The 19508-nt window shown below is 41.0% G+C and overlaps 2 protein-coding genes across 6 annotated transcripts in view; one reads left to right on the top strand and one right to left on the bottom strand.

Annotated features, from left to right (window-relative positions):
• The first annotated feature begins 9 nt into the window (after positions 1-9).
• LOC146472145 (protein FAM221A-like) lies at positions 10-7202 on the top strand. Its single transcript, XM_085119879.1, has 6 exons — positions 10-133; positions 3035-3208; positions 3782-4040; positions 4626-4800; positions 5460-5608; positions 6200-7202. The coding sequence occupies exons 1-6, from the start codon at positions 57-59 to the stop codon at positions 6377-6379; spliced, it is 1014 nt and encodes a 337-aa protein (XP_084976005.1). The 5' UTR covers positions 10-56; the 3' UTR covers positions 6380-7202.
• Positions 7101-19508, bottom strand: part of LOC146472144 (transformation/transcription domain-associated protein-like) — a 155352-nt gene continuing 142944 nt past the window's right edge. For all 5 annotated transcript variants that reach the window (XM_085119858.1, XM_085119859.1, XM_085119860.1 and 2 more), the window contains exons 105-123: positions 18260-18324; positions 18082-18169; positions 17033-17093; positions 16290-16505; positions 15831-15862; positions 15451-15732; positions 14366-14465; positions 13135-13342; positions 12517-12606; positions 12279-12381; positions 11672-11779; positions 11053-11160; positions 10898-10972; positions 10589-10630; positions 10164-10379; positions 9778-9919; positions 9394-9590; positions 8899-9013; positions 7101-8115 (exon numbers count right to left, since the gene is read on the bottom strand). In XM_085119858.1, coding sequence (XP_084975984.1) covers positions 8006-8115; positions 8899-9013; positions 9394-9590; positions 9778-9919; positions 10164-10379; positions 10589-10630; positions 10898-10972; positions 11053-11160; positions 11672-11779; positions 12279-12381; positions 12517-12606; positions 13135-13342; positions 14366-14465; positions 15451-15732; positions 15831-15862; positions 16290-16505; positions 17033-17093; positions 18082-18169; positions 18260-18324 — 2358 coding nt within the window. In that variant the 3' untranslated portion in view covers positions 7101-8005. The remainder of the gene's footprint in view (positions 8116-8898; positions 9014-9393; positions 9591-9777; positions 9920-10163; positions 10380-10588; positions 10631-10897; positions 10973-11052; positions 11161-11671; positions 11780-12278; positions 12382-12516; positions 12607-13134; positions 13343-14365; positions 14466-15450; positions 15733-15830; positions 15863-16289; positions 16506-17032; positions 17094-18081; positions 18170-18259; positions 18325-19508) is intronic.

Below are 19508 nucleotides of genomic sequence, written 5' to 3'. Positions count from 1 at the left end.
TAACGAAATCTGGGTTGTTTTGGAAACGAAGAAAGTTTGATACTTTTTGCTCCGATATGGCTGGAAATCGTATACATCTAAAGCTAGATCAAAGTGCTGCAGCTTCTATTGACCAGTACTTGGAATACAGAAGGTTTGTACCTTGCATTTAGAAACAAACTTGTCAGAAGACTTCGCACTATAAATTCCTGCCGCTGGTTAAAGTATGCACAACAAGATGCCTGCTACACTGGCATTACGCGTGATGCTGGGGATGATTCATTTATTCCAACTGTATGCTTCGCCGATTGATAAATCTATCCTTGCTAATGGAATAGTTTGAGTCACGACGATCGCGTTACGTTGTTCCCCTTGTATTACGCGACCCAGACTTTCACTGGAAATTTTTGAAATTCCATTACGATAACATTATAAGCTTCTCAATGACCTCTTTTCAGTCTCGCGTCGTGGTCTAAGACTGTCAAACAAAGCACGATTCCTTCGCCAGGAACTCACCAATTTCCACCGTTTTAAATGTCGGGTGCTTGTAAGAAGTTATTCTTTCGATTCACCGCTTCAAAATGGTGAAATTTCCGTTTGAAAACAGCACACTTGAGTCCAGAACATGTTAACAATATGGTGCCAAATTTAATCCGAATTGGATAAATAAATCAAATGATGCTTTGACGTCACACAGGTAGGGGTTAGTGGGTCCCCTCCCTCGCGATATAAGCGACAAAAAAGGATTTTGATTGGCCTTCTTTTGTTGAAGACAATCAGGACAATACATCCCGAGTAGGAGAGGGGATAGTTTAATGAATAAATTAATGTACACATTTGTAGCTACGAGGAAGAAAAAAAAAACAAGATGCCTGCTACACTGGCATTACGCGTGATGCTGGGGCTGATTCATTTATTCCAACTGTATGCTTTGCCGATTGATAAGACTATCCTTGCTAGTGGAATAGTTTAAGTCACGACGATCGCGTTACGTTGTTTCCCTTGCGTTACGCGACTCAGACTATCACCGGAAATTTTAGCCTCCCACGCAGACGTTCTTAGGGCAGGAACGTGTGACGAACCTGCGTGGGAGGCTACGGAAAATTTGTGAAATTCCATTACGATAACGTAAGCTTCTCAATGACCTCTTTTCAGTCTCGCGTCGTGGTCTAAGACTGTCAAACAAAGCACGATTCCTTCGCCAGGAACTCACCAATTTCCACCGTTTTACGTGTCGGGTGCTTCTTAGAAGTTATTCTTTCGATTTACCGCTTCAAAATGGTGAAATTTCCGTTTGAAAACGGCACACTTGAGTCCAGAACATGTTAAAACAATATGGCGCGACTATTTAATCCGTCATTAATAAATATATCAAATGATGCATTGACGTCACACAGGTAGGGGTGAGTGGGTCCCCTCCCTCACGATATAAGCGACAAGAATGGATTTTGATTGGCCTGCCTTTGTTGAAGACAATCAGAACAATACATCCCGAGCAGGAGAGGGGAGAGTTTAATGAATAAATTAATGTACCGATTTGTAGCTACTACGAAGAAAAAAAAAAAGAAATCGACCCGTTTTAAGACACGGTATGCCCCCTCAGGGCATCCCGCGTAAAAAAGAAAAAAAAACAAGATGCCTGCTATACTGGCATTACGCGTGATGCTGGGGCTGATTCATTTATTCCAACTGTATGCTTCGCCGATTGATAAAACTATCCTTGCTAATGGAATAGTTTGAGTCACGACGATCGCGTTACGTTGTTTTCCGTGTGTTACGCGACTCAGACTATCAGCGGAAATTTGTCAAATTCCATTACGATAACGTAAGCTTCTCAATGACCTCTTTTCTGTCTCGCGTCGTGGCCTAAGACTGTCAAACAAAGCACGATTCCTTCGCAAAGAACTCACCAATTTCCACCGTTTTACGTGTCGGGTGCTTCTTAGAAGTTATTCTTTCGATTTACCGCTTCAAAATGGTGAAATTTCCCTTTGAAAACGGCACACTTGAGTCCAGAACATGTTAAAACAATATGGCGCGACTTAATCCGTCTTTCATAAATATATCAAATGATGCATTGACGTCACACAGGTAGGGGTGAGTGGGTCCCCTCCCTCGCGATATAAGCGACAAGAATGGATTTTGATTGGCCTGCTGTTGTTGAAGACAATCAGAACAATACATCCCTAGTAGGAGAGGGGAGAGTTTAATGAATAAATTAATGTACCGATTTGTGACTACGAGGAAGAAAAAAAAAAAAGAAAAAAAAAAAAAGAAATCAACCCATTTTTAGACACGGTATGCCCCTTCAGGGCATCCCGCGTAAAAAAAGAAATCGACCCGTTTTTAGACACGGTATGCCCCTTCAGGGCATCCCGCGTAACTAATTTGATTAAGGACATTAAGGTCTGCATTATTATGAGCAGATGACACAAACTGTCGACAGCTGGACTGTTGATCAGGTTGCAGGACATCTCATTGATTTATTTTCTCACCTGATGAGACCTTCACTCGAAACGAGTATTATCGAGCTCGCTTGCCAATTTTCAATGAAGTCTATGGATTGCTTTTTGTTGTGATTGGTTGATCGATTTTCCTCGATTCATCTGTACCATAGATAATTTGCAGATGTTTGTTATTGCTTTAAAGTTGTTTTGTACCCAAGAACGTTTCGTATCAGATTAGTGTAGAATTGTTACTTAGCTTGAACACTGGGGAAAAATGAAGACTAGTGCCCATCTGTCCAGGCACGCTAATGAGATGCACGGTCTGTATGATAGACATCACAAAGTGTCCCCTAACCTTAAATCTTACTGAAACACAAATAATTCTGTCAAACATGAAGTTATATGAAAATGACAAAAAGGTCTGTCTTATACATAAAGGGTACCAAAATTCAGGATTAGGTGCATTCCTGGACATAACTGTGTGTGTGTGTGGTGTAATTCTTAAGAGGCTGAGTTGTGTCTCCACGAAATTTCACATTTCTGTAAATAACGAGAGCCAAGAATAATTTTTTATTAATGGTTGGATTATCGTTGTTTTTGTTTGTAAGGATTGTTGGGGATGATGATGGTGGAAAATTGTTCACTCCTGAAGAATATGAGGAGTACAAGAAAAAGGTCCTGCCCATGAGAATGAAGAATAGGCTTTTTGTTAGCTGGACGGCACCAAATGGTATGGATTGTAAGATGGTTGGTCTAGAAACAATGTGCTTCTGTAATCACAGGTATGTAAAAAAGGTATTTCTTTTAATCAATAGTAATATTATTCTCAGCTGTGGAGGCATGGTTAGGCGGGCCATGTCAGACTCTCAATCAGTCAGTCGTAAGATTGAGGGTTGGTGGTTTGAGGCTAGATTGGTCTCTTTATTGCTGTGTTGCTTCCTTAATCAATAAACTTGGCTCCACATCGTCTCTCTTCACCCAGGTGTATAAATGGGTACCAGTAACATACTGCTGGGAGTAAGCCTGAGATGGACTAGCAAGGGGCAGGTAGCAATTCTCCTAGTTGGTTCAATTTGTAGAGAAACTGAGTTAGTTTATGGCTGTGTGGACCACTTAGGCTTGTAGCGCGACTATACCATTATAATAATTATTACATATTTATCTTTAAATACCTAAATTTGAGAGAGTTGATTACATGAAGTAATTTGTCTCTTTTTTAAGCATGATAATCCTAGATGCTGTGTACATGTGTATTCATCTACTTTTTGTCAATTTTTTTTCCAAAGATCAAGAAATATTCGGACATAATTTTGTCTCGTTTTTTAAAAAAATATTATTGTTGTCTTAAATGTTAGGTACAAGCAGCACAAGACAGATTATGAGACATTGCCTCAGACCAGACCTATCCCAGTACCATGTCGAGCTAGTGGCTGTAAATGTAAGAGTTACCACTATGTACCAAAGAATGGCACCCAGCCAATCAGGTGCCAGTGTAAGCACTTTGCTGATGAACATTCAGAGGTCACACCCTACAAGTGTTCTAAGGGCTGCGCATGTAAAGCATTCAGGAGCTCATACACCTGCGGTTGTGGACAACCAACGTATGCGCACAAGGTTGGTGCTGCAACACATTCTTCATCTCCTTTTATATGTATATGGTTCATACTTTGTTTTGTTTTATACTAATTTGTCGAGCGCTTTTAACATGAGCGTCTGGCTCGGAAGATTGAGCAATCACTTCCTATGTTTTCAATCTTAAACAAATTATTACTTAATTATTTCTTTCTTGTTGGAACAAGAGTGACAAAATTCCTGCCATTCCCTCTACTTTTACAAAAAATTGCCATGAAATGAAAAAGTTTTTGGCTATTCATGTCAACTTTACAGATCACTGTCCACAACCCCAATAACAACTTTCCAGTCACCCCACGGTTAAGTTTGTCCCTGTTGCGTCCTAACAATGGCAAATTTAACAAAACTAATTGCTGCAAAACTGCAGCAAATGAGTACAAATTTTCTGAATTTCTGAGAAAACAACACACGTCAGTTCTAGCACACTAAATTTCTGATTCGAGGGCTATTGCCCCGTGCTTTTAATTTTTGCCATTTTTGATCTGTTACTGTTGTTTTTCCAACTGTATGTTCATGCAATCACAACCAAGATAGATTAAAGTAACATAATGCGTTATTTTTCCCAAGACAATTGTGGAGACTAAAGAAGAGCGTTTGGCCCGTGGTCACCCAATAGGTCAGGATGTTCCTTATGCAGCTATGGGTGGGATAACAGGCTTTAGCTCACTGATGGATGGCTACATGCGCTTGGATGATAGCGGCATTGGACCACCACCCTTGCATATGCTAGAGCAACCAATAAGTAAGTCCAGTCAGGAATCTTATTCTTATGCTGGTCTTCATGGGCAAGCTTTCAGTCAACCTCGCCAGCTCCTATGCAGATGCTCTTTGGGTTTGTCACATATTTGTTTGTGGGGGGAGGAGAGGAATGTGTGACGAGCCCAAAGACTGTCAGCGTAGGAGGCATGAGTGTCAGGCCATAGTAGATGTTGCACAGGAAGGCCATGGCACAGGCACCAAAATTGCAAAGGTACACAGATTGCCCATGCTGGAGTGGCCAATAAATAAGTACATACACAGGGCCACAGCCAGACATTTGGCGAGTAACCCATGCGATGCAGCAACCAATGGGTAGTTGCACAGGCAACCCACACTGGGCACCAATAGGTAAGTGCACAGGCAGGCCATGCCAGAGGAACCTATAGGTAGATGTACAAGCAAGCCATGCTATGGCTCAACCCTTCACCTGTTTTCAGACCATAAAATTTACATTTTATAGACAAAAAGTATATTTTAATTATCTTTACTTTTGTTTACACTGTAATATGGTTTTGATCATTTTATGTTAAAAGTAGCAATATAAGTAGTTTAGATTGTTATTATTTTAACTAAAAACAGCTTGAACACCATACCCTTTGATTGTTTGTAATATTAAAACATTATTTTTATCTTTTTGGTTAGGAGCTGATGATCACCCCTTCCTTAGACTTCAGGCAGGTGTGGCTAGGCTGTCACTAGAGGATGAGAGGAGTGGTGCCACAGGACAGGTGGCACGCCAAACTACAGAAGAAGAAGATATGGCATATTTTGAGAAGCGATACCAAGCAAGGGTGAGTTAAAAGTAAACCCAAGCAATAGCCACACACACTACCTTTAAGGTAGCAGAATTGTGAGTGCAATACAGATGTGTTAACCTCGTTAAATTTAGCTGATTACTTTGTTGCTTTCATAACACAGTGAAGCTCACAAAAAATATTTTCACTACCAAAGTCAGGCATAAACTGTGGATGAAATTCTCTTAAAAGTAAGACCATTTAAATAAAAGCTATTTATAAATACCTTCTAGTGGAGCTGTTTATTATGCTGTACAAGGTGGTTCTAACGTTTGAGTCAGTGAATGAAATCCTCAAGTGTGACCATTCAAATGAACAAAGCTACTGAGCAGTACTTTAGTGCTCATCGGTGGATGAATCCTCAAGTGTGACCATTCAAATGGAAACCCTTAATCATTCCTTTCTGGCGTGGTTGGTTTTTTTGTGATATTTCTTTGGATCATGAATTTGTTGTTTTTGCCCACTTGGGTTATTTGGCCAGTTGATATGTATACATTGTGTACCTATCTTTAATTAAAAGGAAAAGAAACAAGATGGTCTTGGGGAAGAGATTTCTTTAACGTGTGAAATGTGTTGTTGGTTTTTCAGCTTAAGGCAGAGAAGGAGCAAGCTAGACTTCAGAGATCATCTCAACCAAAGAGGATAACAGGGGGTAGTGCTGGGCGGCAGAGCACAGGGAGTGCTGCTAGGAAAACTGGGCCAAGTAATGCAACATCAGCAACCAAGCCTGCTGGTTCACCTAGGAGCTCTGGGAGGCAGAAGAGGTGAACCAGAAAACACCTGGACGAAGGAAATTATTATCATTTGGAGCAGCAATAACGTTCTGAAAGTGGAGTGTGTTAATGCAGAAAGATGGAATGCCAAGCTATTAGCTTTGGGTTTGCACAAATGAAACGACTCAAGTCTCAGGCCCGAGAAAACATTTTCCAGGGCTTAATCAGGGGCTTAACCTTGCGGCTAGAAATTTCCTCGTCTTTTTAGCGGCTTTTGGCGTCTTCACACGACGAAGTAAAGTTAGTAAACTCGTGTTACCTCGTGAATTCTTTTGTGACGAACGGTCACAGGTCAAGTTCAGCAAATTTACCAACACATAAAAGTTGCTAAAGAAAAAAATATATATATATATCAGTGATTGTGAGAATAGACTGACTAGAGGTAGTTCTTTTTCTAGTCAACAGTTGTTGCATTGTTCACACACACCAACCTGTAAACCTCAATTTTCCACGAGTTTGGAAACGCAAGCTTTCAAGGTGCGTAACTCACTCGTTTATAAATGGCAGAATTAAACAAACTCGCGAAAGATAGAAGCCGCAAGAAACGTCCAAAAATAAGGAAGGCAAGGTTGATATGAAAATTTAACTTGGCACACGAACTGGTGACCGTATTACACAGCAAACGTGGAAACAGCCAACGGCAGTGTACATTGCGGATTTTGTAAAAAGAGTGCCACCTTTGGCACAAGAATCATTTTTTACAAACTGAGGCAAACAGTTTTAAAAATGTTTTTATGCACGCGTTTTGTATAACTTATTTATTTATTGTACATGATTACACGAATATAAAAAGAGTGAAAATAAAATGAAAAACAAAATAAATTTACATGGATGAAATGACTAACTATAACTAACACTTCTTGCTTTAAATACAGTATAGAGAAGTGGTGAACCGCAGTATTAAGTATGACAGCATGTATAATGAACATCGTCGACAACAGCATTGCCCCATTTCTCAGACAGTGTTCTCTACATGAAACTTCAGTTAGGAGACGAAACTCCTCCGTACTAGACTATTTATCTTGAAGTAAACAAGTGGCTGTCTGGCTGGCTCTTTGAGTTGTAAACTCTTTACAAATTTCCAAATTGGGAAATCCATGCTGTAGAGACGTGTTATTAACAAGTAAATACGCCGGCTTATGAAAAGATCAAACACTTAGTTCATAGCACTGTTTTTCAGCATCACATTTTTTTCCCTAGAACAGGCATAATTGGTTCCCTTGAAAAATTAAGTAAGTGGAATTCATCGTGGTTTTGAGAGTGGCAACGAGTATTTTCATGGTAATGAATTGCCTGTCTTTTCCTCGGAAAAAGTGGTTCTGAGCTGTGAGTTTTTTTCTTTTCTTCCCCCTGTCTGTTCGAGTTGCTGAGATGCAACCGCAAAAGAACTACGAGATCGTTCTACAAGCTTAGTAACGTCCCAAAACTGCGGACTCAGACAAAATGTTCAGACACGGTTTTCCCGCCAAAAAGGTTTCTGTTCTCCAAATTCGCTCCCAGTGGCTTCATCTATCCCAGCAGGCCCCAAAGGCGAAAGAGCCAGTAGTTTCCCGGATGTTAATTATGAAATAGCCAGTTCATGCTACCACGAAGGCTTGAAAGGACTAGAAGAAAGGCGTTTCTATAGCCAGGGATGCCACGCAGGGTCCATGCGACACAAGTTATCAGGGCTGGTGGCTGCGGCTATCAGAGTAGTGACTTTGGTTTCACCACCTTCATACTGAGCCAGGTCTGAAAAGGCAATGAAATACACTTTAGTACGGTGCAACATAAGGAGTGTTAACACGGTAAAATAGAGTTTGTAAACTGGTGTTAGCAAATACAAGTTGGCGAGTTTGAACGTCTTAGCAAGCGTTGGCAAACATCATTGTTGCTAAAATGTGAGTGAGAAAAAGAACTTATCTATTCTCGCCAACTTTCTGTTGGCACGCACACATTTAACGTGTGAACGTTTGGCAATCACATGATACTTTCAAACGTTTTCCTTCGAACCCGGCACTTCCACCATCTTAAATTCAACCTCGAGTATCATACGATGAAAACAAACATAGGTTTTCACCGAGGACAATCATCGAGTGGAACAATTTAACACCTAAAATTACGACGCTGGAATCGACGGAGTGTTTCAAGTCTGCAGTAAATGACCACCTACTGCTTAATCAATTATTTTATATGTTGGTATTTAGCACTGCACACACCCCTGTATTCATATATTTTTTTATCGCACTTGTGAACTGTCCTTACAAGGATTTTCAAGTTAATAATGTAGATGAACCATAAAGTTTATCGAAGTTCACAATAACTAGAATGGGAAATTTCTCAGTTCGGCAGTGTGCAAGTAAAAGAATGTAAAAGAGAAGGTTATAGCGACACACCATCGAAGGTTACTTTACTGAGCATTAACCGCGGAAAGCAACTTATCAATCGTTTCTTTAAACGACACCACAGAAGTAGCTTGTTAGAAGTTGTTACTCAGAGGGTAGGTTTGACCTCCGTACGGACAAAGTGACTTACTTTGTAACCGAGTCATGATGGCGGTAACAGCTCCATTCACGAGTGTAATCAGCAGCTCACTCTCCATGTCTGTTGGCGGGTTAGTCAGGGGGAGGGAGTGCGTCTCGTCTTGTTTCTGTATTAGAAGCAATGGGCAAAACAAAATTACACAGGGGGAGAGAGTGAGTCTTATGTTGCTTCTGTATTTGAAGCAATTGGCAAAACAAAATAACTCAGGGGGAGGGAGTAAGTCTTATGTTACTTCTGTCTTAGAAGCAACTTGGAAAACAAAATTACGCTGGATACATGGGTGGGGGAGCGAGTCTTTTTTTTTTTCACTTAGAAAGAAGAGTGTTGAGTTACTTTTGATTGCCGTTACTTTCGGATGATCGCAACTTGAATTTATTACCAAACATAAAATTGCGCTTCAAACTTCAGGCATCGTTACACTAGTAAAATTCTCGTACTTTCGATCTGTTTGTGCGACTGCGACACTCATTATAATCCAACAGTTACCTTCTTATGCCAGGCGATCATCTCGTCTCGTAAGACGGCCCTCAGAATACTCTGTACACTGAAGTGAGGCTCAGCTAAGCAGCGTGCCGCTGACACAATAGCCGCTGACATCACACCATTCACACCGACAGGCGTCACGAACTCGGCAATGTTCGGTGTCAGTCGGAAAGGTACGGGACGGTTCGCGTCCAGTTCGCCTGAGATTAAAAGACAAACATGAGTTTGTTCGCGTATTGGCAACCGTTAACAAAATGAAGTAAAGGCCTCCAGCTGGTGTCCTAAAAGTTCCTAAGAACTATGTATGAAAAATAAATCTGAAGTTCACACTTTCATCGACTTTTTACTTCTTTACCGAATGAAAAGTTCCTATGACAATGGTCTCACCTTTGGAGTCATCCACTTCAAAGCGACTGTAGGAGACGGTAAGTCGGCCCGAGTCCTGCGCGATTTGAAGCATTTCCGGCCCCAGTCTTGTGAGGTGTAAGGTGAACTCGGCGAAACCCGACAGAGCCAGTTGAATGGAAAGCTGGGAAGGAAAGAAGTTGTTTTTTTTTAGTGTGGTGATAGAAAGATGTGAAGTTAGTGTCCAGTTCGGTCAAGTTGAGAGGAAACTGTTTTATTCAGCTTGTTAAGAACATAAAACTCAGCGAAACTGAAAATTCGCTGAGTGGTGGACGAGAGTGGAAATCATAAGCACCCGCGGTAGACCGGGCGTATGCTCTAAGCAACCGGAGCGACAGGGAAAGGCGCAATATAAAACGTTTATGTACCTGTTTTCTAAAGGTCCAGTAATCCGAGGGGTCCTGATAGGTGTATTGGGCCCACTCCTTCAGAAGAATTTCTGGTACCAGTGTGAGCTGCACCTCTCTGAGAATGTCCTTCAGAACTTGGTGAGTCACCTGACAGCCACGTGACTGAACGGAAGCGAGGCGATCATAGTACAAGGCTATTGGTCCGTCAGATTCCACGTGTTTCTTGTCGCAACGCTGGACGGAAACAAAATCGGAGGGAAAATGAGAGACGCCGTTGAAACTTGAGCTGAACTGTGCATAATAAACTTCCTCGTAGTTCATCAAAATCTTGAATTTTAAAAATAAAATAGTCTAAAAAAGCACCTTACGTTGTAGCTTCAAAATCCTTAAGGTAGCGCGGGATGACTGCGGTATAACCGCGGTACAAATGCGTCCTGACTTACCTCAGTTAGGATCTCTCTGAGTGAAATAAAAGATGGATTGTCCTGAAAAATAAGAAAACAATGTTAACTAACTGAAACATAAGGACTAGTGCTGTGACATTGCTATTACATTATCTTGATATCAAGTGGCAGTGTTGTGACCGCAAACAAGTGTCGTGACACTTTTACTTCTTATTGATATTGCGTGACATACCTCCACGAGCCTCATCATATCTGAGGTGAAACAAGTAAGGCACGTGGTACAGTGATGTGACCGCTCACAAGTGTCGTGACACTATTACTGAGTTATCTTGATATTGCGTGACATACCTCTATAAGCCTCATCTGAGGTGAAACGGCAACGACACGTGGTACAGTGAATAACAGATGTCTTTTGCAAGATTCCTAAAGGAAAAAGGAAAACAGATATCAGTTTTTATGGTTCAAGAAATTTGATGAATCTTAAGCTGTTGTGAAGTTCGCACCTTTCTTTTTTCTAAGTAAAGATTAAGAAGCCTCAGAAGTTGAAGAATCCTCTCTTCTCTTCGTGATTCCGTCATACATGCATCGTTCACCACAAGGTACGGGTAGATCTGAAAACAGCAAGAGATGGGTTAAGAACATGCTTGTTAGTTTATTTTCTTAAAGCAGAGGAACATCTCTTGACACTGCCTTGAATTTTTTTTAACGTAGAAGTAATTCATGTGTAAGTGTAACCAATTTGTAACGAGGTAAAATTGACCATATCTTCCTTTAATTGAACCTTAGTTCAAAAATACTGAATATGTAAACGTGTAAAAGCAATATGTAACGCACTATGTGAAAATATGATTCACCGGCGAGGATTCGAACCCCGGTCTCCTGCATTCAAGGCAGACTTGATAACTAACTTCAACACGGGCGAAATCACGGGGCCCCTTGTTTCAATAGTACAGAACTCTTACGAGATACTGGAATAAGGCCAAGAAGTTTTACGCCAAAAGCGGGCGTAAAAAAATTGCCTGTTACTATAAATCGATTACAATAGCTCACTAAACAATTGTGTGACCTCGGCTTTTATGACAAACCCAACTTGCAGCGGAATGACGTCACACGCATACATACCTTTCCGTTGTTACCCCGGATGTACAGTCTCCTTGCAGAAAAGTTGTGTTTCTGGACAAGTTCCACTCGCGGCATAAACCGAGCGATTCTGATGTAGTACGGACTATGCTGTTGGGATAAAGGCACGCGTGATATTAGTATCAACCCTTCTTTGAGTCAACTTGAATTGAAACAGAATGTAACTGAAAATTTGACGACCACCAAAGAAAGCCAAAAGGAGATAAAACAAATTTTAATTTTGCCCATGAAAAAGATCTTTTTCTCTCATTGCCATCATCTTTCCCGCCAAAACTACTTGCGTCCGTCAAAGCCATCATTTTTCCCGCCAAAACTACTCGCGTCCGTCAAAGCCATCATTTTTCCCGCCATAATGGGCCGTCTCCTTCACAGGCTTCTCTTTCTCACCATCGTGGCGTCCGAACATTTTTCATTTTTCACGCCATAAAGAATCCCGTCGTTAAAAAGTTCGGTTGTTTCGCAGTCAAAACTCGGCGTAAAAAAATAAAAATGAATAAAATAAAATAAAAACTGGAATGTTTTAGGCTGTTTCACTTCCAAACATTCATGTTTTCCGTTACTCCTAAACAAGCATTCCGTTAGAACTAACCGTATTTGCCTTTGGCATGAGAAACTCGCCAGGAAGTTCTACTTCAGCTGTGGAAGTAGTGAAGTTACTCAGGAAGCGACACCTCTCCTCCAACAAGAAGGAGCTGCCAAAAAAAAAAATGGTTAAGTGGTTCACTGTAAGTTTAATATGCATCATACTGCAAGAGACAAAACTTTATCTTACATTAAAGATCTTTGCTACATCTTACGAAATCTTCTCCTAATGTCGGCGTACTTACTTTGGTAGAAGTTTTGCTTTATCCTCGAGAATCTTGATCCATTTCTTTAGTTTACCAATCAGATTGTGAAGACCCATAGAACCTGGTTGACTAAACGATAAAGCAGAAAACAGGATTAGCTGCCCTCATAACCATGCTCCCACCCTTCCCTCCCACTCTAGTTTGCGAATTTAGCGTTATTATTAAATATTCATGCCAAGGAAAAGGTTTCGCGGGCTCAGCCCTCAAAACTTTGCCTCCGCTAAACAACCCCGTTACTTACGACGACTTCCACTTTATCGATGCATCATACCCGGGTTTGTAAATGAAATCCTAAAGTGCGACCATTCAAATGAAAGCTACTGAACAGTACTTTCCTTTGGTACTGTTCACGATGCTGTAAAGGGTAGCTCTCAGTAACGTTTGAGTCTGGATGAAATGTTTAAGTGTGACCATTCAAATGAAACCTACTGAGCAGTACTTTCTTGTGGTGTTGTTTATTACGCTGTACAAGGTGGTTGTAACGTTTGCGTTTGTGGATTACGCAATTCGTTTAATGTAAGCAAATAAACAAGCAAGTAATTAAGTAAGTAAGCATGCGAGCAAGTGAAATATGTAGTTGTCCTCAAGTTGCCTTACCTAAAGTCAAAATCGATGGAGAACTGTTCTTTCAGTCTCTGGAAAACCGGGTCTTGTGCTGTAGCTTGGGCCCTTCTAGCTAAGGACTCAGAAGCAGCCGAGGAGAAGGTGCTTGACACACTAGAGACCGACTCAAATCCGATCCCAAACGTGCTCACTAGCTTTTTCACAAAGCTCAACGTGTGAGGAGTGATACGAGCAGCTGAAACTGAAAGAAAAACGAATGAAAGTTTACCGAAAATGAGTCTGCTGAACCAATTAAGGACAGCGCTTCCTTTTGCTACTGCGCATGCGTTCTGCGCATCTCAGGATGTTCAGAGAAACGCGACTTTCTTAAGAAAGCAAAACAAATTTATTTTTGCTCAATTTATGACTATGCGGGAAAAGCAGATCTTAGCAAGGATTATTGGGATCCAAAAAAGAAAATTAGGGGTAACCACGAATTTTTCTGAGATTACTATGGTTCAATTTGGAGAAAAAATGCCATACATTGTAGATACATTGTATGGCTGTATTTTACAGCTTTTTCGCATTATTGCTGTTTAATTATCTCTGAAAAATCCGTGGTTATCCCCAATTTTCTTTTTGGATTCCAGTAGGCCTTGCTAAGATCTGCTTTTCCCGCATGGTCATAAACCGCGCTAAAATACTTCGGTATTAGAAGGCAACGTTCTTGCGCTAAAGCTCGAATCGCGTAATTTAGTAATCACTTGAGGGAAAAGATTACAGACACTGGCAAATACCAGATCTCGAACCAATGACTCCAAACTGCTCGACCAGCTGCACTATGCTTCTTGTGGCAAGAATATACTAGACTGTATTGGACTTATTTGAGTTTTCGCGATTTTAGCAAATTTCCGTTCAATTCGCACGAAACATGAAACTATGCTGTTAGAAATGAAATCCCTCCTTAAAATATAAGTATTTCTTCACAGCAAAGATTTCGTTGAACAGAAAATCTCCCAAACAGCAAATTTTCAAAATAATAAACTCGATCACGCAAAATTGTCGAGTCCAGACTACTGTGCATTGTTGCTCATGACAGATGATCAGTAGACCTGAACCTTTCAAAAGCCCTATTTTCAGTGGCCTGATAACCTGCAGCTGTATTGTTTTTAAGGGTTAATTGGGAGCATTGTTCGGTTGTTCGTTCTTTTGTCTTCTCGACCAACCATGTGAGACGTTGCAAGAGGTGCAGGTTGCACCAGAAAAATACAAACAGTTTACTCACCATCTCCTCGGCTCTCAAACGCCACTTGGTAACATTTGGTGAGTCCCTGACGGAGTTGTCTGAGCACCTCTTCATGCCAGCACTCTCTAAACCACACCATCTATGAAAAAAAAAAAATGTGTGTACAAAGACAACTTAGAAAAGCAATTCTGATAAAAGATAATTTGGACTCTGATAACACCGAGCGCGAGAGGAGTGGGGCAGGAGCGGTCCCAATCCTCTCGCGGTTCGCTCGCGCCCCAAATATATGTCTTGCGAGACCCCAGTTGGAGAGCTCGCTTGCAGGCTATCCGAAGGTTTGTAAATGCAAAGCTGGTACAATGAAAGTCAACCAAGAGCCGAGTTAAACATCCACTGCTTCCGTATACAAGTTAAGAGTTTAGAGTAAGCAACAAGGCTGAATAGTCAAATAGAAGAAAGATCCTCGCAATTAGGACGCAACTTGAACAGTTGCGAAAAAAATCCTGAAAAAAATTCAGGCTTGAACAGGACTCGAAGCCATGACCTCTGCGATGCCGGTGCAGTGCTCTACCAACTGAGCTATCAAGCCAACTGGGAGCTGGTCATACTGGAGACAACAAAAAAGGAATACGAGCGACCTTCTATCATCACAACTTCTTCATGGTGCGGTATTCATCTCTTGAAGTCTAACCGTCTAACCAAGTCAGAGAGAAAGGTTTCTACATTTCTTAATTTCCGACTTCTAAAAAATTTGAAAACAAACAGCACCGATTAATGTATTACTGGTCAGCTTTTGTTCAACTGGGCACACTTACGGGTGCGTTCGATTGACTCTATTCCGGAATAGGAATACATACAACGATTAACAAATCCCTCATAAGAGGTTTTAGGAGTTACTGGAGTACGAAATGGCTCTTAAATGATCATGTGTCAGTGAATGTTTGCAGAAATGGCTTTCTAAATCCCTTAAAAAGAGAAATTTAACAACGATTCCGCTTATTCTTATCCCGGAATACGGTCAATCGAATGCAACCTTAATGAATTCATCCACAGACTCAAAAATAAGATGCTTTTACAGTTGACTCTAGGAGGGACCAGTCATAAGAAGGAACCAAAACACGTACCTGGTCCACGATCCCTTCAAGGGCTGAGAGAAGAGTAGGATGGAGGTCCCTGAGAAGGTGCATGATCTTACTGCAGCGCCACATCTGAGCCGTGGCTCGAATGGCTCCAGGATCACTCTGACTGGTGGCAGGTGAAGGTCCCGTGGACTGTGGGGTCCCTGTGGTACCGGAGGCCGCGGTCGAAGAAGTTGCAACCGCGCCCACAGTCGATGCTGGTGTCTTGTCAGTGGTAGTATTCGTTTGAGCAGGCGTTGTTGGGGTAGTGGGAGCGGATGGCGCAGACTTGAATAAATAAAAACAGCATAAGTAAGATATGATCGATTTAAAGATTAGAAATAACCGTCAGGAAGTCACAGTAGATACTTAGTGATTCTACTTACCGTAGTCAATGCTTTTGAACTTACTGCGTTTTCTGAGGAAGAAAATAATATAACTGATTAGACGTGCACTGTGAAAAGCTACAATTCAAAAAATTAGCAAGGCAACAGTTTGTTTCTCCAGCCATTTGTTTCTTTTTGTTTACTTAGTAATTGTCTGTTTGTTTTTTGTATTTTGTTTTCGCATGACAAAGCTATATAAAATAAAAATAAACTACCCTGCTCTCGGTCATTTCCTAATTTTTTTTTTTTTTTTTTTTTTTTTTTACAATAAAACAATTTCTAAGTTTTCGAACGACAATCATTGAACATCGTGAAAGAAATTGCATTTCTCCTTTCCGAGTTCTTCAACTTGAACAATGATCAAACTAAAACCAACAGAAAACTTGAAAAAAGATAAGTCCTCATTCGTAAATATAAACCGTGATTTTATACAAACAGTCGTTTAAATAAGACACACACCAGGTGCCGCAGAGCTGGCAGACGTTGAACCAACAGCGGCTTTAGCGTTAGCAGTTGAAGAAGCTGCTGTACTAGTTTGTCCACTTTCTGAACCGGTTGAACTTGTTTTAGCAGTAGCTGCAGCTGTATTTTGGGATTCTGCGGATGTGGCCGTGTTCGTGGCTCCTGTGGATGCTCGGTGACTTGTTATACCTGCTGCTGCGGCCTCCATTTTATCTGGAATATAGAATAAAAATACAGTGGAGTTAAAATCTGTTTCAAGAACACTACCTCCAATAATTGCAAATTGCTTTCCTGCTGCTGGTATCAAAGAACAGTACTGAACCTTCTCTTGTACTGAAATTTATTTACGTACAACCGCTTGTCAAAAGCGGGAAAACATGCGCCAGTAGTAGTACCAGGTATCGGAAAATACGCCAGCTGCTGCTTGCGCGGGAAAACATGTAACTGGGGACAAGCGCGGGAAAACACGTAACTGGAGGCAAGCGCGGGAAAACACGTAACTGGAGGCAAGCGCGGGAAAATATGTAACTGGAGATAAGCGCGGGAAAACAAGGAACCTGCGGCAAGAGCGGGAAAACGTGTAACTGGAGGCAAACGCGGGAAAACATGCAAAAGAGAGCGCAAGAGAACTCAAGGGAGTCACATTACGATTGTTTCACATCTGATTGGCTGGGAAGACAGTGTGTTCAGGAGTTTCGGGAGAACCACACAAGACAAAGGAAAGAGAAATAAAAACTTACGTCTCTCCCGCTGTTCAATCTTCCACGTCAGATACAGTGTTCTGATTGGAAAGTACATGGCCTGGAAATGGAGGAAAACGTTTATTAAATGAACTAAAACTGTGCACTGCTCCACCGACAGCTGTTTTGGTGTGAACAGCTGGTCATTAAACAACCGCCATCAACAGCGACCAACGTTGCTGAAGCAAACTGGAACTATTTGACATGTTTCGCTTGCTTTACACATTCAGCAGTGAGGTTTCATGGATCCAGATAAGAATGAAGTGCTTAGCAAAACCGTAATGTTACTCTTGGCGTCTGCGTTGTTTCTGATTAAAGCCGTAATTATCTGCGATCCCTGTTTAACGTGGTTCAGTTGCATAATTACTAGACGCAAAAAATAGTTGAATAGAAATACAGTCGAACCTGTATTAGCGGACACCCTAGGGGAATGGCTAAGTTACCGCTTAATACAGGTTGCACAGAATACACGTCAAACACAATTAAAGTGATATTTTACAAGTGTATAAAATTTGATAACTTAGAGTACAATTTATACACCAAAGCGCTCACAAAATCATTTACTTGGTTAAGAAACTGCAGCGACAAAATAGATCCTACAGTCAGTATTGCAGGTCATTAGAATTCAATTGTCTGGCAGGATATTTGTTACCATATTTGAGTGGTTTCCTTTTACAAAAATGACCGTTTAAAACAGGTCAGGAAAATACAAACAGCTCGTTGGGACTTAGTAAAGGGTGACCGCGACCGCTTAATAGAGGTGACCGTTTAATGCAGGTCAGAATTACAGTAATTAAGGGAAATAAATTTGGGGACCGCTCGTCTGCTAATTTCCAACGTTCACAAAAGCATCATTGTTATGAACTCTTTTGACACACGCTTTTCCAGGAATGTTTTTGAAGCCGTTCAAAAAACTCGCAGCACGTGTTTTCTCGGGTTTTAAACCACTTGGCTGCGCCTCGTGGTTTTAAATCCCGATGAAACACTGCTGCTCGTGTTTTAAACATTACAACAAAGGAACTTTTACAACAGATTCTACGAAGGCTGACCTGAGGATGAACTCGCCCAATGTTGCACAAGAGATTCAAGATCTTCTGACCCTCGCGTCGAACCAAACACGTCAACAACTGAGGAATCCTATATGGCAAACATAATACCGATGATGAATATAAAAATATATCAGCAAGAAACTTGAATATGAATCCGTGAAGCGCACACGGCACTTACCAGGGTAGCCAGTGAACTGGAGGGACACCAACACAGTATTTATCCACTGCCTCGGAGATGGATCCCTACAACACACAAATGAACAATTTATGAGACAGTTTTAAAACGTCGTTTACGTCAAACGGCACACGTGAGATTCGCGTTTATGTTTTCTCGAAAAATTAGTACACGAGAATACTTCAAACTAATTCTGGCCTTTGATGCTAGCGCAAAACTATCCAATTTTACTGAGAAACTGAAAACAGCGAGCGGCAAATGAAGGATAAACATGGTCACGTGGTCATTTCTGCCGTTTGCTGTAAACGTAACTCTTAATCTCTCTATTGTCTTAAGATATAAAACTGTCAGGCGAAAACAAAAAACAAAACAAAACAAAACAAACTGACAAAAAAGGTTTTTGGCAAGAGCCTTGTCTCCGATAACTGTCTGAGTTCACATTGTACGTCAGCGGCTTCACTAAGCAACCCAGACCGTCCAATGATGACGTCATACTGACGTCTCCGTTGATCTTACATTAGGGATTAGGGAGCTTTAGCAACGACGACCGCGACGGCAACGAGAACGGCTAAAAACCAATAGGCTTAATAACCAAAACAACAACTCTGCACGTGCATTACACTTTTTGGTACATTTCTTTGCCGTCACTGCAAGACTAAGACATGAAATTTCCTGATGCCACGTTTTATGGAGGACGTAAACACACGACGACGAATTTTTTTTCTTTTTTTAAACTGGGGTGCGGTCTCCAAAAATTCAACTGCAGGAGGCGCTATCCTTTGGAACGCTGTCTCGACTAACTTAACAGGCCAGTTTGCTGATTTTTATCGTAAAGTGAAAAAGGACTCTTATTTTAAGGAACTTGATTTTAGCACACAGTCGGCCCAGTCGCTGCCGAGGCACTACCAAGATTTCAAATGCTACTGAATATTTTACATTTTACGCCTTAATTGCTGTATTCAATTGTTTTCTGTTCTGTATGTAATGTTATCACCATTTTAATATAGTTTTATACTGTAATCAGTTATTTTCACACGACCCCACAAGCTCTGAGCTTTAAACCCCATCGTGTTTAAATAAAGGATATGTATGTATGTATGTAGGAAATTTCATCTACATTTGAAATTTAGAGCGAGTTGGAATAATCGCGACGACGTTTGAAAAAAACGCTAATTCAATTTAATAGTGACGTTTTCGCTGCCGTCGCCGTCATCATTGCTAAAGCTCCCTATTGAAAACCTAAAAGAACATT

The sequence above is a fragment of the Pavona decussata genome, unplaced genomic scaffold (genome assembly GCF_977016875.1).
Source record: "Pavona decussata unplaced genomic scaffold, jaPavDecu1.1 SCAFFOLD_101, whole genome shotgun sequence".
In the NCBI taxonomy this organism is placed as follows: Eukaryota; Metazoa; Cnidaria; class Anthozoa; order Scleractinia; family Agariciidae; genus Pavona; species Pavona decussata.
This window is presented reverse-complemented; position numbering and strand designations above follow the sequence as displayed.